Source organism: Rhinichthys klamathensis, unplaced genomic scaffold (genome assembly GCF_029890125.1).
Source record: "Rhinichthys klamathensis goyatoka isolate OS25496 unplaced genomic scaffold, OSU_Roscu_1.1 h1tg000050l_1, whole genome shotgun sequence".
In the NCBI taxonomy this organism is placed as follows: Eukaryota; Metazoa; Chordata; class Actinopteri; order Cypriniformes; family Leuciscidae; genus Rhinichthys; species Rhinichthys klamathensis.
In genome coordinates, this window is record NW_026606596.1 from 1,313,572 (window position 1) to 1,339,249 (window position 25,678).

The 25,678-nt window shown below is 38.9% G+C and overlaps 1 protein-coding gene and 1 long non-coding RNA gene across 3 annotated transcripts; one reads left to right on the top strand and one right to left on the bottom strand.

Moving 5' to 3' along the window:
• Positions 1 to 123: 123 nt before the first annotated feature.
• On the bottom strand, positions 124 to 10,928 carry LOC130082810 (uncharacterized). Its single transcript, XR_008806794.1, has 3 exons — positions 10,840 to 10,928; positions 347 to 405; positions 124 to 267 (listed from the first exon to the last, which is right to left on the bottom strand). It is a non-coding gene; the product is annotated as an uncharacterized LOC130082810 (long non-coding RNA).
• LOC130082804 (proto-oncogene DBL) lies at positions 9,652 to 25,435 on the top strand. 2 transcript variants are annotated; one of them, XM_056247678.1, is made up of 26 exons: positions 9,652 to 9,869; positions 10,786 to 10,905; positions 11,239 to 11,355; positions 11,648 to 11,797; positions 12,157 to 12,281; positions 12,564 to 12,678; positions 14,760 to 14,879; positions 15,122 to 15,313; positions 15,404 to 15,592; positions 15,732 to 15,903; positions 15,984 to 16,072; positions 16,175 to 16,260; positions 16,420 to 16,486; positions 17,786 to 17,901; positions 17,971 to 18,040; positions 19,013 to 19,105; positions 19,291 to 19,383; positions 19,471 to 19,596; positions 20,526 to 20,747; positions 21,139 to 21,231; positions 21,781 to 21,859; positions 21,951 to 22,002; positions 22,900 to 23,096; positions 23,332 to 23,438; positions 23,762 to 23,874; positions 25,282 to 25,435. In XM_056247678.1, exons 1-26 carry the CDS (start codon positions 9,819 to 9,821, stop codon positions 25,418 to 25,420), a joined length of 3,093 nt encoding a protein of 1,030 aa, XP_056103653.1. In that variant the 5' UTR covers positions 9,652 to 9,818; the 3' UTR covers positions 25,421 to 25,435. The 2 variants fall into 2 exon arrangements, with proteins under 2 accessions (XP_056103653.1, XP_056103654.1); XM_056247679.1 differs by having other exon boundaries at positions 22,984 to 23,096.
• The last annotated feature ends 243 nt before the right edge of the window (positions 25,436 to 25,678 follow it).

The window sequence follows — 25,678 nt, forward strand, 5'->3', positions numbered from 1 at the left end:
TACTGTACTAAACACAATAGTGTCCTGCTTTCTTTTGTAGGATGATAGGTAGAATTGTTACCAGAATACCTGTTACTGAACTTTTTGATGTAAAGTCATTGAGATCTTACCTGTTGACTGTTAGTGCGATCTGCTCCCTCTCTCTGGTAATCCGCAGCCCGTCTGGTGTAGTCAGAGAGTGCGGTTGAGACTCAGAGGCGAAGGGTTTTATACTCGGACCTTTGCTCTGATGGCTTGTGCTGCTCTGATTCAGATGCTGTTGTCTTTCTGTCAATCCAATTAAACACTTAACATGCTATTTAGGGCTACGCAATGTTTATAAATACAAATAAAAATGGGGAATTACACCAAAGAAATACGGGAAGCTTGCAAGGGTTTAGTCTAAAATGTATGAAGTTTCTATCCCTGGAAATGAAAACATTAAACAAGAAAACAAGAGAAGAGAATTATTAAAACAAGAGAATTATGACAGAGTACTGTGACTGGATTGGGACATGGTTATGCATCTCAATTAGTCAGATTTACAATTGACTTGAAGCAATAAATTGTTTTTTGTTTTTACTTTGTTTTTGTATTTTGTTTTACTTTTCAGTGTATTTTTGGCTTTATATCAAAATGATTTGTCATGGTAAATGGACTGCATTTATATAGCGCTTTCACAGACCCAATGGCCACCAAAGCGCTTTACAATGCCTCACATTCACCCATTCACACACGGACGGCGGTGTCTGCCATGCAAGGTGCCATCCAGCTTGTCGGGAGCAGCTGGGGTTAGGTGTCTTGCTCATGGACACCTCGACACTCGACACTTGGTCAACCGGGGATTGAACCACCAACCTTCTGGTTTGTAGACAACCTACATGAACCAATGAGCCACTGCCGCCCCATAGCCCTTGTAATAGTAGGTTATTAACAAACAATAAGCTGATTTTCCAGATTTTAAAGATTAAAATGGGCACAGTGTGGAGCATTGTCTTCACCCAAACCATCAAGTTAAACTTATTTATAAATTATGTACTCTGCTTTACTCACCTCATGGTCTAACCAGAGGTGGATGTAAGAATGTACAGTAGCATCTAAATAAATTATGGTAAAGTATGACTTTTATAATATAATATAATATAATATAATATAATATAATATAATATAATATAATATAATATAATATAATATAATATAATATAATATAATATAATGCAATACATTTCATTTATTTTTATACATAATCTTATACTGTAGTACAAATACATTGTATATAGTTCAGAATAAAGATAAAAATTGGTAAAGCATTATGTCAGGAGACTGATCAATTTGTCTATGCTAATCGGATAAATAAACAAACAAACAAATAAATAAACAAACAGTAGAAAGTGAGGCGAAGACCTCAAGTTTAGTCCTATGAAATGTCCATCACCTAATTGAGCTTTTTATTTAACAAGGCCTCACGATATAAATGTAAATAAAATATTCCTATAAACGTCAAAGCAGCTGGACTGCAATTGGAACATGAGCAGGACACTCACACCTGCAAATATTACACAAGGCGGAATGGGTCAAACTTCAAAACAGCCGTGAGTGATGTCAGGACCTCCTCTGAGTATTTTAAATGCCCAGTAGACAAAACAAAGTGGAAGGCCTAAACATAGACCATTCACCCTGTACCTTAATATAGAACTGCACATATTTTTGTACACAATTTTAGATAGAAAACTGTGTGTATATATTGTAGGATTTCCATTATTAATCATTTATTTGTTCTTTTTCAACTTATGCCTAAAAGGACACAACATTTAATGTTGGCTGCTTCATCATCATCATCATCATTCCTTGAAAAATCAAGGAAACGCAAAAAGAAAGACAATAGTATAGGGATAAAACAGGAGTCTTGCTGCTCCAGATGGCCAACAGGCTTGGGAACCCAGTGACCGCATGGGCACATAAGCCTTTCCTTATACGAAAGCTACAATGATGAATTGAATGATGCTCCTTAAATTATTTTCTTTATTATTTTAATTATATTCTTTTAATCCCCACACATTAAAGGTGCTACCTTGCACAAAAGGTGTATGTAAGCTTATTATGAAATCCCAATTTGCTCAACAGCAGGTAAATCTCTTAACGTCACTGTTCACTGAGATGGCTTTTCCTTCCATCTGTTCCCTCCTCTCAGGTACTGGCAATCCAATGACATCGTATTTATGAAAAGGTCTTTACCAATCCCAGGAGTTCAGAAAGAGCAATCAGATGGCGCTTGTGTCGCCGGTGCAAGAATTGGCACCCTAAGGACATTTCTTGAGCGTAATCCACTTATTGCTAAGAATTTACTTAAATAGCTACGGTCGAGTCAAAACATTAAGTTAAGAATCTTTATTTTTAGGACATATTAAACAGCATCAAATTATCAAAGCATTCTTTAATAAAAAGTGTGATAGGTTAATTGATTCACTTAAACCTTTCTTATATTAGGGACATTTTGATTGCAATGATGTAACTAAAGAAAATTACATAAGCATTACACAATCAACCTCCATATTAAAAAAAATATAAAAAAATTGTTAGAAAATAAAACACCTTAGTCCCTAACTTCTAATATCTAAGGTCCATTTTTAGTTCAAAGTGTGAAGACTTAGGATTTAATCCAAAGGTAATTACAGAAGAGCTCAGGGGCGTCTGTAATTACACTTTAGGGAGGGAGCAGGCTTGTTGAGAAAGAGGTAAAGCCCAGGTAACAAAGTGTCAAAGACTGTGCACACATAAATAATTACTTATTTATAAATGAGTGAATAATCACAGAAAATATTTTAGAATCCTTCTGAAAAATAATTAAGTCATTTTTCACGTCTTGTATCCTTCATAAAAATGATTGTATAATATTTTTTTATTCTAAACTTTTCTGATTTTTCTAACCAGCTACAGACCCTTTTCAAACGTGCTTGAAATAATAGAGCAGATTTGTCTTTGAAATTGATTAACTTTAAGTAACGATCCAAAGTTATGTTAATGAATGACTTAAAGTGGATCTACAAATATATACAATGTTATACACATCCTCCCTAGACGGCATCTGAATGATTACTGTTTGCATGAAAAACTCACTAACAGATCTATAACAGATATAACACTAACACCATCTAACAGTCATTTTTGTCTGTTGATTAATGTACAGCTTGGTTGTGGTGCTGTTTACCCACAGTTGGCACAGATTGTTTCAAAGTTTAATCTCTCTCAATCTGTCTACACTCCCACTTTGTCCATAATGGGATTGTGTCGACTGAGCCCAGAGGATGGATTCCCTCTTTATTAGAAAGTGCTCGCAGTTCTCTGTGACAAAACCAATGTCACTCAAATGAAGTAAAGACCTATGAACTCTGGCCTGACCTTTTGTAAATGCCCAAAGATCCCAAAGATCTGGATGGCGCTCAGCACCTTCCTGGCATGTTTTCAGCATGGCTTCCATTGTGATTAAGCTTTTTAATCTCTGTTATGGACATTCAGTGAACAAACTGTTTCATGGTCATTTTGAGGTCATTTTGGTCAAAAAAAGGAAATCAGACATTTTGAAGAAGTGTTAGTGTTCCCTTATCACGTAGGCTACTGGCTTGACTTGATAACCCATCTGAAAGAAGCTTGACGCAGATGAATGAGGAAATCACATTTAATAAACACAAGGCACCATCACAAGAAACACTAATATGAAATGTTAACACAAGAAGACGAGTAACAGAAGATAACTGAGGGTTTATATACACAAGATGACAAGGGGCTAAATAAAGGAAAGGTGTAGGTGATTAGTTGACATGGTAACAAACAAGGGTAACTATGGAAGCTAACAGGATAATGATGAAGACAAGGGGAACAGGAACTGTGCACAGAAACTGAACATAGGCACAACAATACAATAGAATATCAAAATAATACCAAAAAAAGTTCATGAAAACAGAGACAGTAATCGTGAAAGAACCCCCGCCCCCCTTAACTCTTTACCTGCCATCGATTTTGAAAAAAAAAGCCTTTATGACCATTTTCACAAAAGTTTCATGGCCCTCAGAATATTTTGTTGTATGAATATCTGAACATGCAATATATCAAAAGAAAGAACAGACTCTCTACTTAAAAAAAAACTGTTTTATTCTAGCTTCGTTCATTCCTTTTTTATCAACACTTGAATATGGGTAAGTTTTGAGCAAACATTGAGCAAAAAGCTGAGAAAATAATTTTTTTGTCAAAGCCTACATCCAGATCGGATTCAGAACAAGGTATCAAAACATAGATGAAGTAGATTGAATCCATTAACACCCCCAAAGCTTCACAGTCCTGTAGCTCGTCGTTGACATTTCATTCAGTAACATTAGGCAGTGATTTGCTGTTTAATGTTGATGGTCGCGATATTTTAAATATGCATCTGCTTACATATGATATCGCATGTTTCTGCTTCTTTTTCGCCCTGTGTTTTGATCAGGAGATTCTGTACTCTTTCAGAATATGCGTAATAGTGCCCCCTACCGTATAACAGTGAAAAAACGGAAAGCTGAAAATTTACGTCAATGTCGGGCAACCGTTTTCTCAAAAATAACGGATATTTACGTCAATAGCGTGGAAAGAGTTATGGAACAGATTTCAGATGCTCCTAAAACTGAGTCCAGGAGGGTGGTGGAGCAGAAGCGGTTCAGGGGGAGGGATGGAGGTTCAGGCCTGTGTGGCGGAAATGGGCCTAGAGACCAGGGGCCGGTTGCACCAGCTGTGCGTAAATGGGGACTAAGATACAACTTACGCACTACTAAATATTTTTGCATTGCACCATTAAACTTAGTTGAAGCTTAACTCTATGTATAAACTAAATATTTACGGAAGCCTCCGATCAGGAGTAGCGGCAGCGACTAAAATAGCAGGCAGACTAAACTGCATCAATAAGCTCTTCTTTTACCTGACAGACTTCAATTCTTTAGACATATGATAATGCTGACATTTAAACTCACTTACATTTTAAAAGAGAGAACATTATGTGAATAAATTACTTTGTTAGCGGCTCATCAACACTGTCGCACTAACCCGGTGGAGGTGTGGCTGTCTCCCGTGTACTCGTCATTTCCTCCCTTGCGCATGCGTTGGTGCATGCTCGACCAGGTGAATTGAATAGGGGAAATCAGAAGCTCGCGCCCAGTTCAATCAGTGGATTTCAAATACGCGCATCAGTCATTTGACTGGGGTGCGACGGACTAAGAGGACGGCAGAGGCACAAACGTGTTCACTGTGAGGAACTAGGACTTTTGATCGTAATGGGCTATCGGTAAGCTCAAATGGACTCTTGTTTCACATGGACTCTCGTTTTGGATCCTTTGTCTGTTTGGTATTTAACGTGTATTAAATGTGGTATTTAACACATTAAATTAAAGTAATTGTTATTGCTTGGCTTATAGAGATACTAAACTGATAAGTTCAAATGCTTAAATTGGTATAGTTAAAAAGAATTAGGAATTAATCTATATGGAAAGTCTAGTAAAATGCAGGGTAAAAAGAACCAAGTTATTTTGTGTAAAAAAACAGAGTTTGGTTAATCTTTGTTTAGTTGTGCATTACTTACCTGTGTGTGTGGTTCCTGTAAAATGCATTTTACCTTTCCTGTGTTGGGAAAGTACCTGTTTATTCAAAATGTTTTTTTTTTTTTTTTTTTTTTTTTTATTTAAAGGTTTTTCACCTGTTACTCCCGATCTTGATCCTGTTCAACTGGTCAAAAATAAATCTTTTTCTGAGTGTAATCCGAAGTCTGGTCCTTTTCAAGTGTGGGCACCTCACAGTTATAAAAACACTTGACAGTGAAAAACCGGCCTAGACCAGTGAAGACGCCACAAAAGCCCGCCACAAAGAGGGAAGACTCCACCTGGGGGCCTGGAGGAAACCAACTACCTGCCGTCCACCTGTCCGTCCAACAAAGCAACATGGCTGAGTCCAAGTCACTCGAAGAGCTGAAAATGGAGCGAACAATAGTAAAGAGACTTTTTTCCCGACTCACCAACCATATAATGAGGACCCACATGGAGATGTACAGGAGCTACAAGATAACTTCAAAAGACTCACAGCAGAGGGCTCCAAAGTGATAGATGTAAATGAGGAGATTGAGGCTGCTTATCTCTCTCTTGGGTCTAGCTCAGTCCTACGTCCGTCCTACGGCGCGCCGCTGTGTGCATCTGTCCCATCGGTCCGTGTTGTGCATGTCACATAAAATCAGTCATAATCAATAAATGTTATTTCTTATGTTTTTTTGTATCATTACTTATTTATTTATCCTTATTAATTCGTTTCTGAACGTAAGTTAAATATAAAAACACTTGATTAAGTGATTAAGTGATTCATGATTAAGTGTCGTATTTAATGGAAACATATTTTTACTGTTAGTTAAGTGAGGCAAAAGAAGTTAGAATGAAGGATAAACTGAAATTCACAGCATTTAAACAACTTCTGCTCACGGTTTTGAAGGCTGCTATTGGATCATCGAGGCTAAACGTCATATTATGTGACTACGCATTACTTTACGGAGAGCTTACGACCTACTAGCTACGTTCTGCCTTACGAACAAATGGTGCAATGGAATAAAGTACAGAGTTAGTTACAAACTAGCTAGTAGTTACTAAGCCTCTAGTGTGAACTTTACGTTCCAGTTTAAGAAAGAACTTACGAACGGCTGGTGCAACCCTACCCAGGGCAGAGCTCACAGTACAGGGAGCCAGGGTGGAGTTGGCAGTGACCAAGTGGAGCCGGAAGAGCAGGAGACCTGAAAGGCGGAACAGAAGACCACCACGGTGGAGCAGATGGAGTTGAGGAACACCAGGGTGGATCTGAAGGGACAGAGGACCACCAGGGTGGAGCAGAAGACCACCATGGCAGTGCAGGCGGAGCAGAAGTCCCCTAAGGTGGAGCTCAAGACTACCATAGCAGAGCAGACAGGACTGAACAATACCCCCATGGCTGTTGTAAAGACCATGTTGGAGCCTGGAACCATGACAGTATTGTCGGTGGTGGATACTACGGCAGCACTGAAACAGAGCACAGAGATATTATTGACAGCCTCAATGGCCGTAACAGATAGGATAGATAGTTCATAATCAGTCTCCTTGGTCATGACTAGGCAGACAAATAGTTCAAGAACAGCCTTCTTGGCCAATACTGGACAAGCAGCGAGTTTATGGTCGGATGGTGTCCTTGGCCATAACAGGGCAGACTGAGAGTTCAGATTCAGGCTCCTTGGCTTTGAAAGAGCAGACAGAGTTCACGAGCAGGCGCCACTGCCTCTGCGCCTGGGGAGGAGCTATAGAAGTGTGTGTGGCCCAAACACACAAGATGGCAGTAGCCATCACAAACAGCGCAGATGACATTGGAAGTAACTTTGGGACCACCTGACTCGAGATGAGACCACCGGACTTGAGTGCACTGAGACCACTGTGTTTTGTGACCACTTTCACTCTCATTCTGAAAGTCCAGAACAAAGATTAAAAAGCTTAATCACAGTGGCAATAAAGCCATAGAACATGCCAGAAACGTGCTGAGCACCATCCAGGTCTTTGGGATCTTTAACATTTACTAAGGTCAAACTTCATAGGCCTGTCCTTAATTTGAGTGACTGCCAGCACTTTCTAATGTACAAGTAAGTGTAGTGTATGGCTGTCTGTCTTCTCCATTTTAATGGCTATATGATTATCAACCTCATCAGAGACATTCACACTTCTCACTCTAATTGCTATCTAAAACATTTCAAATGGAAGTGGATCTGTGGACCACAGATCTATTAGGTAGTGATCTGCTCCTGGCTCTGAGATGGACTGGGCTTGCTTCAGCTCGGGGGAAGACACAGGCAGCTGGTTATATGTAACTATAACTATATTATATATCTGTAGATAATCAGTAACGGAGTAGGCAAAACAGGAACTAACAGAACAGAATAACAGAATAGAAGTGACAGTATGTTCTGTTTTGTTCTGTTTTATTATCATGGTGTTTTGGTTTCCCTGTTTGCCTGTCTGCCTTCCTGTGTTCCCTGTTTTGCTTGGTCAGATGTTGCTCTGCCTGTGCCACGGACTCACGGGCCTTCAGCTATGTTTCGTTCCTCCGCCCCTTCGGCTCCGCTTTGGTCCTCAGTCCCACCAGTCCTCTGACACCCTGGCTCCACTTCAGATGCTCGTCTCTGCGGTTCCACCTTGTCCTTCATTGCCATTGGTGGCTCCCGGTCTCGTCGGCTCTCCGTCTGCATCCTGGTCTCCTCTTCCATCGGCTCCATCTCCGTCAGTCATCCCCCTGGTTTCATCAGCCAAATCTTCACCATGGCTCCTCCATCCCTCGACTTCACTGTGGGTCATCGTCCTGGCTGCGCTTTGGGTCCTCAGCTGACTCCTCCTGCTCCTGGCTCCTCCAACCAACACCACCGCCCTGGTCTCTTACCACCAGCGCCACTTGGTTCCAGCCTTTTGCCTGCTCGACGTCCCCCTCCAGAGCCCCCACCCTCCCTCCTCAGTTGGACTGTTATGGTGCAAGGACGCACCTTCCTGGATGGGGGCGTTCTGTAACGTGTATGTTCTTTTTAATTATCATGCTCCCTGTCTGACTGCCTATTTTCCCTAGTTTTTCCCCTTGGTTACTGATTACGTTCACCTGTCAATCATTATGTCTCCCCATGTATTTAAGCCCTGATTTTCCCTAGTTCTGTGTCCGGTATCGTCGATGTTTACGTCTGACTTTTATGTTGTTGCTAATTCTCCTGAGTTTTCTTGTTCTGGATTATTGGATTTTTTTTGGTCATATTCTCCTGAGTCGTGCACTTCACCGCAGCAATGTGTGACACACAGGAATAAATTACATTTTAAAATATATTCAAATATTCACATTTATTTGTATAGAAAACATTTGTTTTCATTTTTAATAATATCTCGCAATATTACTGTTTTTACTGTGTTTTTGATTAAATAAATGCAGCCTTGGTGAACACGAGGCTAATCATTTTTTTTTATGTTTCCAAACTTTTGACTGGTACTGTAGGCTATATATATATGCATGGACATCTAAACCATGGATATGTTATATTACTACTATAATTAGGTTGATTTAGTCATATTAAATGGGATTTTAACCAAATACGATAAAATCAGTAAATTGATACATTATGTTAAATGTGTAATTTATTAATTTATTATATTGTATTAATTTATATATTTATATTTATTATATATTTACTAATTTATTATAAATGTAACATCATATCACACACACACACACACACACACACACACACACACACACACACACACACACACACACACACACACACACACACACACACACACACATATTATTCATAATTTATTTATATATATATAATTGATTTATCATTTTTGTATCACATTTTTAAAATAGGCCTATGTTTTTTTATAATTATTGTTTGTGAGTCAGGTGATGATGTGGTGTTAGGTGGGAAGAAGGTATTTGGCCGAGTGCCTATCGACCTTTGTCCATGGTGCTGGATTTTATAACTCGTTTCCCTCACTATCTGTAACACTTGCAATATAATCCAATCAGGTCTGATTCGAGTAAATCACACAAAAAATGTGGTTTCTTGGATGGATTTTGTTACGCGTAAGAGTCATTTTTATAGGTGTGACAGACAGTAATGAGCAGATAAGTGCGGTCAAGGTGTCGTCGCCACTGCAGCATCCGCTCTGCGACTCGCTGCTTCTGCTGCTGCTCACAGTCCCGCAGACAAAGTCATGGAGGGAGGGAAGTTGTGAGGCTAAGAAGTGGGTCTACATCCCCACGAAACGGACAAATTAGAAACAATGGCGGAGGCTAATCCACTCAGGGGACTGCCCCGGATCCAGAGGGCTGCGGTAAGATGGATTCTTCTCTATTTTGGACCGGGTTTTTGCTGCAGAACTGACACACGCTACTGCGGGCGCTGGGTGGGAGTCTGCTTTATAGAGAAACTGTAAACTAGATCACGCGCGCGTTTGTGATGTTAACTGTTAGTTATTAGCCTACTGTGATCATTTTTGCAGTCAGCAATGGTTTGTTTTACATTTGAACAGTTATGTGCAATGATCGCCACGTTTTTAAACACCTGACCACGCTTTTAACTCCATGTGCGGATTATGACTAATGCAATAATAATAGGCTACATTATAGACTTATTTTGGCTGTGCATATGTTTTATTGCAAGTAACATATGCACCATAAGGGTACATTTTCTGATGATTATGGGAGACCAGCACAGCAATTTGAGTGAAAAGTGTGAGTGTCTCTGATGAAGTTTATTGATCATCAGTCTGTCAAAAAGGGAGAAGACAGACAGCCTACACTTTCTTGTCAGCATTAGTAGGTTAACAGTCAACAAATTCAGCCTTGGATTTCCACTGACATTGATTGTCTTGGGTCTGACAAAAGTGCATAGTAGTTGCTTGTAGTCAGACTGAAGTTACAAAATGCAATTGTTTCACATTTGTTAGCTTTGTAAAGGCTTTTTAAAACACATTTTAATTCTAAATTGAGCTCTGTTCTTGATATTACTGTAACTTTTTCTGTGATTACTTAATTACAATTTAAATATGTGCATCCAGGACATGTGGGTGTCTGACCTAGATTTCTACATCTATGGACACATTTGAAGTGGGAGGATGATATACAAGCAGCCACCTTGCTGTTTATGATTAAATTACCATATTATTACTCTTTAAATCATCCCATTATGGGATAAGAAAGAAATTGAACATGTACTGAAATTGCTGAAATATCACGTCTCTTCTTCAGATGTCATTCCCTGGACATTTGCATTTAGTTCTAGTGCTGAGGCCCAAAACCCACCTTCAGACCACTGGAACAGACCTCGGTTTCCGCTTCAGTCAGGACGACTTCGCGCTCAAGATGCCGGTAAGAGCTGACGAGAGTCCTCTGTGGTACAAAACAATAGTTTTTTTTATGTATAGTGATGAGATGCATACCTGAAGTCTTGAACAGCAAAACAAACATCAAGTTGTAACTATAATATTGAGACCAGTCATTCGTTTGAATCCCCACTGGTGGGAAAACATTTGCATCTATTTTTATTCAATCTTTATTTATCCATAACAATGCCATTAAAAGGCCATTCCACCCTTACAAGGTTAGTCTGCTTAACGAATGGATTATTAATCGTATTTAATAAAATTTTCATTAAATATGCTGTGCTTAATTAATTCCCTAGCTATTTTCTGCCTTATTCAGATGATAATGCTGAGCTCATTGTCAGACCTGCTTCGCTTCATTGATGAAAATCAGCTGAGCTCTGAGTTTGGTGGTAACCTGGAGCAATGCCATAGTGACTGGATAGTTCTGCGAACGGTAAGCTTTCTGATTTCAAGAAAGGAAAATGACAAGTCATTTATGCTGTAACAAAAAAAAAATCATTATATGCTCACAAAATGGAATTAAATTGCAAAATCGCATTGTATGTCATTTAATGCTGATAAGAGAAATAAATCACTTACTAAAGGATATCTGTTTACTTCCTATTAATTAATTTAGATTGGCAACTATAAATATGTTTATATCTGATTTTAGATAAGGAGGCTTTGAACTATAATTGCAATAACTGCTGAGTAATGCATATTTCTATCTGTGCTGCCTCCTCCAGGCCATAGAGAGTTTTGCAGTGACAGTGAAGGAGATCGCTCAACTACTGCAGACATTCGGCACAGAGCTGTCTGAGATTGAGCTGCCCGATGAAGCCAGTGGCATTGAGTACCTACTCAGATCACACACTGACAAATACAGACAGATGAAGGTATGGAGATGAGTCTCACAATTGAGTGGGCCTATTGGGCACATAAACAGTGGGGTCTGACACTTTTTTAAATGGTCTAATTTAATATAATTTGATCTAATGCAAATTATATTTCCAGCATAGCAATTGTTTTTAATTGAATACAATATTTTAAAAAGTTGAATAATTTTTTTTTTTTTTTATCCCAGACTTTCAATGTGGTTTCAGACTTGGAAAATATATTAAATATAAAAAACAAACACTGTGTTTGGGGGAAAAAAAGTTGCTAACACATAAAAAAGCATTAATACTGGAATAAATAAAAAAATATATATTTAAGTTATGGTTGATTAAGACATATGATTTGAAAACTACTACAGGATGACATTAGGTCAGTTATGAGGGATGGACGTCAGCTGCTCTCAAACCTCGAGGCCTCAAAAGCAATGGAAGGTGCTGCAGCAGAAGACAGAGACATCAGCCAAGACAAAGAAAGAGTGCAGAGGTAGCCTTCATACAGTATTACTCACCACCAGCAGAGTAAGTAAATCATTGTCTGCTCTTTCGGGTTGCTGAATAACTCTCCAAGGAGTATTTATGTTTTTCAGGTAATCAAAATCATGCAGTCTTTATTGCCTCTTTTAATTTTTATCCTCCTAGTATTGGATTGGTTGAGGCCCATTCAACTTCCTCTAGTTCACAATGCATTTTTGTGCCAATCATCAAAATGAACTTCAGCTTAGGCTCTTTGTGTACAAATTCATCATGTTTCATTTGTTTATTGCAGGCTCGTGGCACAGTTACGGGACATGGAAATGGCTTTTGATGGCTTTTTTGAGAAGCACCACCTAAAGCTTCAACAATACCTTCAACTCCTCCAATACGAGCTGAGCTTCCATGAGGTACAGACCAGTGTTGGAGTAATGAGTTAAAAGTGTACTAACCTAACTACTTTAACAACACTGCTTTTGTAGTAACAAGCTTTTCCAACTATTCATGGTAAAGCACAATAAATTGCTACATCGCTGTTTTGAATGTCATTGTACTTCGCTACTAGATCAAGTCCGCTACTGTGAGCTGAGGTTTAACACGATGTTTCGGCTCTCTCTATCATACTGTATACACTGGAAAGTCCAATTTAATTTTAGTGATTCTGTTGGTCCTAAAGTCAGCGTACTCGCCTCTTTCATAAGATGCGCTGGAAGTCATTCTAGTAAATCATTTTGCCTGAAACGGTCTAATTTCTCATATGCAGCATTGGAAAGTCTGATTCATTCTAGTGAATTGTTTTTGTCTTATTTGGTCTATTTTCTCATATCCAGCATTGGAAAGCCTGATTCTATCTCTTTAAACAATTTAAAGGGAACCTATTATGCAAAATTTAATATACAGTAAATGTGTGTTGGCAGTGTGTGTACACAACCACCCTATAATGGTAAAAATCTGCCCACTTCTTTTTTTTAATCCCCATAAATCCTAATGTCTCAGAATTAGCCGTATGCAGTTTCTATTTAATATGACATCACATTGCACAGGCCCCGCCCACGACGTCTGACAGACTCTGTGCCATTAGCATAGTAGACCCCACCCTGATTGAGCTGTAATACAGTCTGCCATATTTATTCCCTCGCCAAAGCATTTAACAGCAGCATTCATGTTAGAAATTAATTCTTATTAAAGCTACCGGTACTAAAGTAATTCAATCAAGAGCCGTAAGTGATTTTCTGTTTTTCTTTTGTTGTTTGATTCATATTGACAACATATTTAGCAGTAGGTACTGTATTTACGCTGTTTTCACTTTAGTACACAGATCTAATATACACATGCAATTTCTGTACTTGCTGTTTACGTTCACAAACACAACAGACTTATGTGATGTGTGTTTTTTACATAACCTTGTGTGTATTTGACAGTTTAAGCACAAAAAGACGTGAAAGAGAACGTAGTTTAATGCCGTGTTCCAGGCAACCTGTAATGTAACCCGTGTTTTTCCGACCTTATACCCGTGAAAGTGCACTGGAATGGCAGTCAAACACTTTCCACCCGTGAACTCTTACTAGATCGATGTACTCCCAGTTACGAACTCTGACGTCACATAGCCCGCGAAACCATACAAAACAACAATGGCAGCCCCTACGGATGCAGTGTTTCTGCAGGCGGTACACGGTGAGAATACACTTTTAGGACATATAACGTTGCAGTCAAATTAATAATAATATAATAATAATGATAATAATACACACATGATTATGTATTACAATGTTATGTGTCTGAAACAATAAGTATGTATATTGCGCTCAGGTAGTTCGGCGTGACTGGAACGCTACAAAGTCGTGAGTCGTGGTTTGAAGTCGTGATTTACGTGCTCAAAAACCTGCCTGGAAAACAGCATAATACTCACAGTCAGACATCCAGCTCTCTGTGCTCGTGCTTCAGATGTGTGCGCTCAGAAAACCATATATCAGAAGTTTAGACTGAGAAACGAATGCAGATAATAAACTTTCATGATGATAAAGAACTGCAATGTCACGTGAGTGTGGCTGTGATAGAGATGATAATCAAAACCAAACAGATGTTTTAGTTTTTGGCAGAGTATTGAGGCACGAGTTGTATAGGCTCAGCCCTCTTCTTCTGCAGCTCATTTGCATTTAAAGATACATGCACGGAAACAGCATGTTTTTCCTTCCACTCAAAAATGGACATTTACAACATGGTATAACAAATGATCTGTGGGGTATTTTGAGCTGAAACTTCACAGAAACATTCTGGGGACAACTGAGACTTATATTACATCTTGTAAAAAGGGCATAATAGGTCCCCTTTAACATCTGTGGAAATTGTTTTAATTGTAATTGTAAAAAATTGTAATTATACCAATGCCAAAATCCTCTATAATATTTTTGTGAAAATCTTGAATGAATGCAATATGAAATATTGATCTTAAATGCATTTTTGAAAATAATTATTTTGTCTTTGTGCATAGATGGAGGCCATTCTGGAGAAACTCAGTACGCAAGAGAAAACAATTGCATCTGTGGGGACAACAGTGGCCCAGACGGAGCAGCTGCTCAAAGACCTCGAGATGCTGGAGACCACAGCAGAGGTTTCAAATTTTAATGATTAAAATATGTGACCCTCTTCTTTTTTTTTTCTTCTTTTTTTCTGGTAAGCATTCATAGAAAATGAAAAGAAACCTTTTTGAGACTGTGCTTCAGTTTAAATGCATTGCACACCACAAATGTTGACTGATGCTGATGTTGAGAGCTGACAAGGTGAAACATCTTTTAAACTGTATTTCAACTGATATACACAAGTGTTTGATTATTAGCTCTGTTGTTCTTGCAGGATGAAATGGGCCGTGCTCAGATTATTATTCTGCATGGGCACCAGCTTGCAGCAAGTCATCACTACGCTCTTGCCCTAATAGTTCAGCGTTGCAATGAACTGAGGCATCACTGTGACACTCTCACAACAGCTCTGCGTGCCAAGCGGGCATCTCTCACACGCATACGAGACCTGCTGTTGCGGTTGGAGGAGGTATTGAATGCAAATCCAAGAACCTTGTAATACTGTATTATGCACTTTATGCAAAGCACATAGAGACTTTGCATATCTCTGTATGGGCAGACTGTGCGTTGGTGTGATGAGGGGGCCTATTTGATGGCTAACCAGCTGCTGGATAAGTTTCAGTCCAAAGAGGGGGCGCAGGTAGCCCTGCGGGATATTGAGAAACTGATGGAGACAGCCTCAGTCCTGCGGTCTAACCCGGGCTTCCTCAGTCTGGAGTTTGAGGCAATACTCACACCACAGCTGCAGGTACTGACACACATACGGCACAAATATACCCTTTGAGACCAGTAGTGAAAATGCCCCTCTTTTTCTATGGTATGTCCTTAATAATTTTCTATTGATCAAGGGCCTATTTTAAGTTCACCCCCTTTTGCTTTCATGCTAGTCTCAGATAGAGGCTGTCACAGAGAAGGTATCAACAGTACAGGGAATGATCCAGAGCAGACAGGCCTGTCTGAGAAAGCTGGCTGATATTCAGGTCAGACCCATCCAGCTGGTCGCTCCAAGGCCTGAGAACTCGCCACGCTGCAAATCCCCTCTGTTCTCTCCTAAACACAGTATGTTTATCTATTTCAAACTGCATTTGCTCATGGTGAACAATTGCCATCGGTCTGACTGTTTTCTGTCTTTTTCGAAGGTTTTGATGTGAACTCCAGTTTAAGGTTTTCTTTTGATCTTGCACTCCCTGGTAAAAGGGGCTCACGGAAAGGTCCCAGCACTAAGAAGGTTTGGCTGACCGTCCTTGTTCGTCTCAAAATCATACAAAGCGCACCGGTTCTACTCGTTGCTCACAGCTTTAGGAACTTTTTCCTGGTTCTTGTGCTGTAGATAGAGGTGATGCACGACTACGAGGAGAACCGCAGCTGTCTATCCTACGGCCCCGATGGAGTTGAGAACCCTGACCAGCACAAACGGTGAGCATTTATGCAATATCTTGACAAAAAATGTATGTTCACGAATCATGAATTCCTTCTGAACCTCCTCTTTTTGTCTGTCTCTCACCAGTCTCTTTCCCTTTCTGTCCTCATCTCTTTCTTCCCCTCTCTCTGCCCATGCATCCCTCGCCTCTACAGCCACGTAATGAAGGAGCTGATTGAGACGGAGAGAATCTACGTGGAGGAGCTGCTGTCTGTTTTGCTGGTAATGTCTTGACCGAATGACCTTGAAATAATTGGTCTGTGTTTTGTTCTCCCACATGCCATTTGCCTAACAGCTGTGATATAGTTGATGATCTTTGGATGCAATCATTTTGGATTCACATCTTTCCTTTCACACTGTAGTTTATAGTGTCACGGTGAGTCAGAGCCGTGTCACGTACATACACGTTTTTCTGATGTTTTCTGTACAACCATTGGTAGAGACTGCCATATAAAGAGAAAGTAAACTGTGATGGCTCTGATCACTTGGCACAATGATTAAGGGTGCAACAGAAAGGAAAAGTGTACCATTAGAGTGTAAGAGGATTTACAGTCAAAGACCCAGAACCAAAAATGATTCATTAAGACAAGAGTCAGAATTATAATAAATTAAAGACAATTTTTACTGAAGATAGTTTGCAGATTCATCAGCAGAAGTCAGCTTCAAGACTCAATGGAGTACGTAGGCCGCCCCGCTTACAGTTACAAAGATCACAGCCGTTATACCCTTCACCAAGGTCTAAGCTACGTCCTTGCTTCAGGTTGAATGATTCTGATTGGCTAAGAAATAGATAAACGTAGTAATTTTCCACACATATACAGATAGACTGAGGTATATCTCCATCGATTATGCGGCCGACACTCGGACCCTGAAGTTAGTTACGTCATGACCTTGAAGGTCACAGATTTGGGTTGCTGGGCGCCAGCATGTCCAGAACAACAACTCAAGTCAATCTCCAATAATTGATTGGATTATGACCAGGCTCTAACTATAAACAGGAGAGTCTTCTCAAAACATCAAGATAATACGGTCTTTCTCTCAAAGAGAGGGCACTTTAATATAACTAGAAAGTAAGGCTTTAACCGAGAAATGGTCCCTTAAACTATAGACTTCAATGACCATAGTTGTCAGGGTACCCTAGAAAAACAGATGTATGTATTCACATGTTAAAGACCTTTCTCAAACAAAACATCTTTCCATATTTCATTTCTGGAAGCCGGGCTAAATGAGCAAGCACTGCATTACTGACATCAGACATTAGAGAATATATGAAAAGAACATTTCAGTAATCACACTGGTAACTTTTATAACAAAGTAAAATCTCACAAGCCTAGAGAAGTCATTTAACTCATTTGATATTTAGAAGGAAAAATATTGATTAATTCCTTGATTATAATCACTCATTAGATATACATTTAAGCAGCAGTGGATTCCAGATTTTCCCCTTCAAGAGCTAAAAAAAAAGAGAAGATATTTAGAATAATTGAAAGTCATACATTTTTTCCTGTTCCTTGGTGAAAGGGTTATAGGGCGGAGATGGATAACCCATCTCTCTCTAATATACTGCCATCTGTACTGCGAAACAAGAAAGAAGAGCTGTTTGGAAATCTGCCTGAGATCTATAAATTCCACAGCAGGTGAGAAATATGCCCACACACATGGATACATAAACACACATTCATGCTGATCCTGTCTTTGTTATGCAGGATATTCCTGCAGGACCTCGAGAGCTGCTTAGAGTCCCCAGAAAGAGTGGGAGCACGCTTTCTGGAAAGGGTGAGAAATTCGGTGTCATATCTAAAGGCATTTATAGTGTTACAAAATATTTCTATTTCAACTAAATGCTGTTTCTTTGAAATTTCTATTCTTCAAAGAATCCTGAAGAAAAAAGTATCACATTTTTCACAAAAATATTAAGCAGTGCAACAAGAAACATTTCTTGAGCAACAAATCAGCATATTAGAATGATTTCTGAAGGATCATGTGACACTGAAGACTGGAGTAGCGATGCTGAAAATCACAGGAATAAATTACATTTTGAAATATATTGATACTTTTATTAAAAACTTTAAATTGTAACAATATTACAGTATTATTTCACAATATTACTGTTTTTACTGTACTTTGATCAAATACATGCAGGCATTAGACTATACACACACACGCACGCACGCACACACACACACACACACACACACACACTGTATATATAATTCAACAAGTCTATGTATCTTTAATGACATATCATACAGTATGAACAATTGGTCAGTAATGATACTGACACAAAACACATTCATTTTGACATAGACATGACTGAAAATAATGATAACTTGCTGTTTAGTACGTGAGGTATACAGTTGATTGGGTTGATTCAGTCATACTGACTGAAACTGGTATTTTTCATTACCGGTCATGCTGTATGTCTTTATTTCACTAAAAAGAACCGACTCGTAAGAATCATTGGTTCGTAAATTGTTTGTTCGTGACTAGACTGGTCACGTTGGACGTTGTTTTTGCATGCAGGCTCTGATGACATCTCAACAGAAAGACATTTTTTGCCATAAATTTTTGGTACACTGCCTTTTATTGCTTCTCATTCAATAGACTGTGAACTCACATTCACAATTCAGGTAAATATGATTTATTCTGCTGCGGTGCTGAAGATTCATAGTGACGCCTTAGAAAAGTAGTATAGGAACCACTGATCTATGCCCTATAACAGTTCGCTTGTAATGAATTGTTTTGCAGAAAGAAAATTTTCAGGTCTACGAGCGCTACTGCCAGAACAAACCTCGCTCAGATGCCCTCTGGAGGCAGTGTTCTGATTCAGTCTTCATCCAGGTATTGATGTGGATATTTTTTCGGAATTCACACAACCATACAATAACAATTGATTAAAAGTATTACAATAAACAGCACTCGCAGATATCTATAGGCATAGATAGTAATTAGTGGGATGGTTTATATCCTGTTATGAGTTTTAAATCTTCTATTTTACTAAATTTATTTTCTGTTTTCTTATTTAGGAGTGTAAAAGGAAGCTGGATCATAAACTAGGGTTGGACTCATATTTGCTGAAACCTGTTCAACGTTTAACCAAGTACCAGCTTCTTCTGAAGGTGCTTAACCAAACCAAAACAAACCAAATCCAAAATTCCACATTTCCCCCATTATTTTCTCTAAGTGCTTCCTGTCTCTTTGATTAGGAACTACTAAAGCACAGCTCAAACTCACAGTATGCATCTGAGCTGCAGGGGGCGCTAAATGCCATGCTGGATCTCCTCAAGTCCGTCAATGACTCCATGCATCAAATTGCCATCACAGGTTATGAGGTGTGGCCAACAAATGAGAATGGAGGGTTATATAATGGACAGGAGGATTATTAAAGTGCGCCTATTATGCTATTTTAAAGGTTCCTAATTTTGTTTCGAAGGTCTCCAACAATATGTTTACATGCATCCAAGGTCCAAAAACAGCATCACCTTTTTTTCTCACAGTGCCTGAAAAGGTTTGATCAAGGATTCGGGCTTTGTACTCCCTGCCTTTCTGCGAGCCTACTCTGCTAAGCCTCGGATTGGTCAGATAGCTCAGTCTGTTGTGATTGGTCTTCCGCTTAAAGCGTGTGTCAGAAACTAAACGCCCATTACCATGTCTGGATTTCAGCTCCGGAGGCTTCCTCAGCACTGCATACTCAATGATACAAACAGTAACGATGCTGTCGGTTTTACTGTAACAGTCTCATCCTTTGGAAGTGCATGCAAAGTGGATTAGCATTCACAGTGCAGAAAGCAGCGTCTTCACGACATGTCAACAACCCGAACCAAACTCTTTCATGCCTCAGCTACAACTAGTGTTTGAGGGCTGGTCAAGGGCTGGCCATTGAAGACAACATGCTGGCATTATGCTCAGTTGTTACAAACCTACGTAGGTTCAGGCAGGAAGTTTTAAGACTGGAATTACTGACGACTCATTTCAGGCAGTTCAGAATCGGTTCTTTCCGTTGGGAGACAATAACTCAATTTATCGTGCAGTTTGATCTTTGAAACTTTTAGACCTTTTACATTCACAAACGACTATATTACACACTACATGAAAGGTAAAATCCGGAAAAGCATAATGGGGCATTTTAATGTTTAAAGTTATCGTGACTGACAGTTGATGCAACATGATTTTGTTATTAGAATATGGCCTGCAATTAACTTTCAAACGAGTTTCTATTTGCATTCCCACATTTGCCTTTTTACATGTTCTTTGTATCCAGGGTGAATTGAGTGACCTGGGCCGCGTCCTTATGCAGGGCTCCTTCAACGTCTGGATCAACCATAGGAAAGGCCCAACGCGCATGAAGGACATGGCTCGCTTTAAACCCATGCAAAGGCATCTATTCCTTCATGAAAGAGCTCTGCTTTTCTGCAAGAAGAGAGAGGAGAGTGGAGAGGGACATGATCGGACAGCCTCGTACAGCTTCAAACACTGCCTGATGGTGAGAGAGAGTGAGAGACCGACCTATTTGGCATTTAAATATTTAATTGGTCAGAATGCATGACTACTTTTGAATGACCATCAATGTAGAAAGATGATTTTGGCTGCCAGATGGTGCAGTTACCGCATCCACCATGCAGCTAACCAGCCAACTTTGACCTACTTTCTACACTTAAACCAATTTTTGAGCTTGTTGTGTTGCACTGATGTTGGAGTTAAGCACCTATTTGTTTATTCCAGCCGTATTTTAAGTGTGCTCAAAGAGATTTTTATGAAAGGGATTTTAGGCTTAACTCAAATTTCATTGGCAGTTTAAAAACCCACAAGGTTATTAAAATACTGCATTACTGAATTTCCAAGTGAGGTCTTTGACTCCTCTTTTTCATTTGCAGATGAGTGCTGTTGGTATCACAGAAAACGTCAAAGGGGATGTAAAGAAGTTTGAAATTTGGTACAACGGAAAAGAGGAGGTGTATGTTGTTCAGGTGAGTCATTTGATCAAGGTTAAAACTCCACAGAATGCAATGGATAAAAAGTTACAAGGGCCTCTGTCATCACTTGCTAACGCCTCCTCAATACCTCCTCACAGTGAACGTTAATGTCAAGTCCTGAACGCAAATTTGTTTGTAGAACTTGCATAACTAAATAATACTGTATGTGGGTTTTTAAATATACTGTACTTCAGAAGAACTAATCAGCCATTTTTTATTCAGATTTCATATACATTACGGTCCAGAAGTCGTGAAATGTATGAGGTGTTTAGTTTAACTTATTACTAAAATCGTTGTGATGATTATATAGCTTGTAATAAAAAATAAATAAATAATAGAATAAAGTATTTAAAATATTATATTAAAATATATAAATAATATAACATTATATATAAATATATATATACACAGTATATAAAATAGATATAACAGTTAACAATTTAAAATAAATATTAAATCAGAAAAAAATATTAAATAAGAAAAACATTTGCTAGTGGGAAACAAATGATCTGTGTTTTGTAGCCTAATTGTTTTATTTTGCAGGCTCCAACAGTAGATGTGAAGATTGCATGGCTCACTGAGATTAGAAAAATTCTCAACAATCAGCAAAAGATTGACAAAGGTTCCTACTTTGCATCTTCGTTTCGGTTAATATCGGTCTTGATTAATGAGTCGTGCTTGGTGGGTCAAACTCTGCCTTTCCTCTTTCTCAGGTGATGCTCACCCAGATAGTGAGCAGCCATTATTTACACCCTTGGGCGACAGGTGATCCTCACTGTATTCCCATAACCCCTCACATTGTATTTGCAATCTCTTCTATAGCATGGATGTAATATGTGTAAATCAACATCTGCATATGAAAGGATCTGAAACTTAGCACAATAATGAACAGGTTTTATCTTATCTAAATCACCTTCATAAATACTGTTTGCTTTGAGCCCATCTGCATGATGGATATATTAATCTGTATCATACTGGCATGAAAAAACACTCTTGATCTCATTTTTGAAAACTACTCGATGGAAACATTGGGCTTGGACTTTGGAGAACCAAATGTAAAATGCTATTAGCAAATGACTGTTTAATAAGCATTATGAACTATTTTCAAACATTTAGTGTGAAGTTGAAGAAGTTCTAAGAAGCATTGAATCCTATTCATTCATCTAAATCTAGTTTAAATGTATTGTTAGTCTAGTCATGGGCTAATTAATTGGCTAATGTGCAATTTTGGATTATTATTATGATGTAACAATTAGGATTCATTTTTTATGTGACAGACATATGTATACTTCACCCTAAGTGAATGCAATGTATATTTGTAATAAATAATAATTGTGTATTTATATAAACAGCACATAGTACTTTATATTTGGTTTTTCAAAAAACAATTTCTTTGAATGTCATGTTCTTCAACGGAACAGGATTGGAGTCAATATCATGTCAACTCAGCTATTATTGAATATTTACTGAAATTCAATTGACTGACTTGAAATTACACTCAAATCATTAATACAGAGTTTACTTGCCATTTATTTTTACGTGTAGGCAACTGACAGCAGTCCTGTTCAAGAATATCCTGTTTGTGATGACGTTTGATGGTTGTTGTTGTTGTGTTTTTTTGATGCCCTTGTTTCTGTTCGGTTCATCGGTTGGTGGGGTCAGTGTGAGGCATATGTCCGTGTGCATGCCCTGGAGTTCCACACAGATCACTGGCTGCTCAGGTTGTTTTGATGTCCTTCCTCACAGCAAGCTCCAGGGGGCGTCCGTCAGCTCAGAAGAGGCCGATTCAGGCCGCGTGAGTCCTGTTCTGACAGACCCAGTCCTCGTTTCTCCACGTCCCAGCCACCACAACCGTCGCAGTGAGTCAGAGGCCGTGGGAAGGCCATTTTCATTGGAATTAAATCTGGTTGATAAGGTGCAGAAAAATGTACTATGCTATCGAACTCAATGGGTTTTTGGAATGGGTTTTTTAATATGTTATATGTAAATTGTGGCACATTTATATGCATGAAATTGAATCACGTAATTGCAATGCAAGATTTACAATCCATATGGTGGAAATGTCATTATGGTTTGGCTGGTTGTGGGTTGCAGGCTGGCCTGGGACTTCTCAGTCAGTGGACATCTGTGAGGGTCTGGAGGACTGGACCACTGACATCTCAAACATCTCAGACTCTGATGAAGAAGACGATGTGCTGCTGGTGAGCTTTGACCTTAAGATATCGCTCAGATTCAGTTATTTGGGGGGAACTTTTAATTGTTTAATTGATTTTGGGTTTATATTGTCTAAATCAGAGGTATTCAACCCTGCTCCCGGAGGCCCAGTGCCCTGCAGAGTTTATATCAAAAAAAAAAAAAAAAATTCCAAGCGATCCTGAAGAGCTTGACTAGCTGGTTCAGGTGTGTTTGATTAGGGTTGGAGTAAAACTCTACAGGACAGTGGGCATCCAGGAGCAGGGTTGAAGACCTATGGTCTAAATGATTTGCTTTAACCTTGTTTTATGCTGGTTTGCTTGTTTTTTAGGTTCCTGGAAGGTATAGAGCAATGGTGGATCACTTAAAGTGCGGCAAGGATGACGTTATCGTCAAATGTGGTGATGTCATTCACGTGCTGCAGGAGAGTGCTATGGGGCTTTGGTGAGAGTCATTTTCCATTTTTAATTTATGCTTAAGTTGCAATTACTCTTTTCTTTCCTATTGTGATGTATATCTGAGTGAAATGGCTTTTCAAACAAGAAAAAATGTAGGTCAGAGTAAGCCAGATAAGGTTGACGATTTTCAGCCCAAAAGCTCTCCAAAGCTCTGCAAAAATATTCACAGCCAAAAGAATGGGATAGAATTTAATTGTCATGGCAACCAAGGTTTATGAGGACCATTTACCTCCTTGAAAAATTATGACAAAATAAAATGATAAAAATTAATCAATTTCCCTGCCAGGAGAACAATACAACAGGAACACGGATTAAGAAATGAACAAACTTTAACACCTGCACACACCATAAAAGCTGAAAATGTGTCATTCATGTTAAAAAAATGAACAACAATAATATTAATGCACTTTCCGTTGTGATTCGCTTTAATTTCAAAAAGAACAACAGTACGTTTCACTTGAATTACACATTGTAGCACATAAAGCAGAGCTTTGAACAGTTTTGAACATTAATCGTTGATTTAAACCTCTTTCAGCTTACGAGTCTAGACAGTTTAAAAGTTGCAGATGTCCTGGTCAGGCCAGTGTGCACATGATGATGGACAAAACTAGTCCCATATTCGATTTCTCTCGGTTATATTTACAAAGAGCCTTCGAGTCATCTCCCACCATAGATGTTATCCATCTTTTTAGAGGGTCACTCTCCCACTCTTTACTGTAGCTACAACTTATGCCACTTTGAAATAGCAATTACTTGAATATACAGCTAAAAACCCGTCACTCATGAATCATCACATCTGCCTTCCATCACTCTTGATTGGCTAAAAGTGCAGGCTCAGCCACAACATCAACACCAACCCAGATATTGTCCTCCTGCCCAAACCAATTTTTACCGGCATAATCAAATTCAAAACTGCCCAGTTGGGTGGAAATCTGCCCTATGTAGCAACGCTGAGAGGGTGGGACTTGATTCTGTCCATCGTGAATTGATTGGATGGTTGTGGTTTGCTATTGCTGTGATGTTATGTGAGTGACAGGTTGTCCTGTCCTTGTGCATCAGTATAAAATGGATATTCATTTTGAGATTACACTTAACAGTATATATATATATTGGACAATATATAAAAAGCTTTTAATATCTTCCATCAACCGATATGGTACCAAATACTGATATATTGTGCATAAAACGCCACCAACACGTTCTTGCCAACAAGACTTAATAATTATTAACCCCCATATATTTGGCTCCAAAATGCTGACATAATTTTGCATTATCTTCTGGAATATAACATTGATTCATTGCCCTTCATTGCCCTCAGGACATCACTAGTTACGCAACAAGCATCACTCTAATTAACAAGTTAATGATTAATATCATGCTGTAATTCCCACAGGCATGTTAAGAATTTGACTCGTGGAGGTGAAGGAAAACTCCCTGTAGATACACTTCTGAGAATGCTGGAAGATGCAGGCAGAAGTCCCTCCATTAGGTCGGGCAGTGGACTTGTGGTGAGTGAACTGTACAGAAAGTAGAAACTGTACCTAATGATTTTTGTCTCCTCCTGCTTAGTGTAAATGTAATTGATGTTGGAAACAGTACCTTTATCATTAACACTATACTCTAAAATGCAGCTTATACATAAATGAATGTTCATTAAAAAATATGTTAAACATTTAATTTTAAAGGGGATGTGCGTGCTGCACCTTTTGAACTCTATTAAAATAAACCATCCAATTGTTTCCGATGCTGGCATCCATCTGAAGTCTGCATAGAGATGCAAATGAGCTGTT

Coding starts and splice junctions, on each gene's coding strand:
- LOC130082804 (XM_056247678.1), top strand. CDS start 9,819: ATGGCGGAGGCTAATCCACTCAGGGGACTGCCCCGGATCCAGAGGGCT. Junction 12,282..12,563: donor GACAAAGAAAGAGTGCAGAG/GTAGCCTTCATA, acceptor TGTTTATTGCAG/GCTCGTGGCACAGTTACGGG. Junction 23,875..25,281: donor GAGAGTGCTATGGGGCTTTG/GTGAGAGTCATT, acceptor TAATTCCCACAG/GCATGTTAAGAATTTGACTC.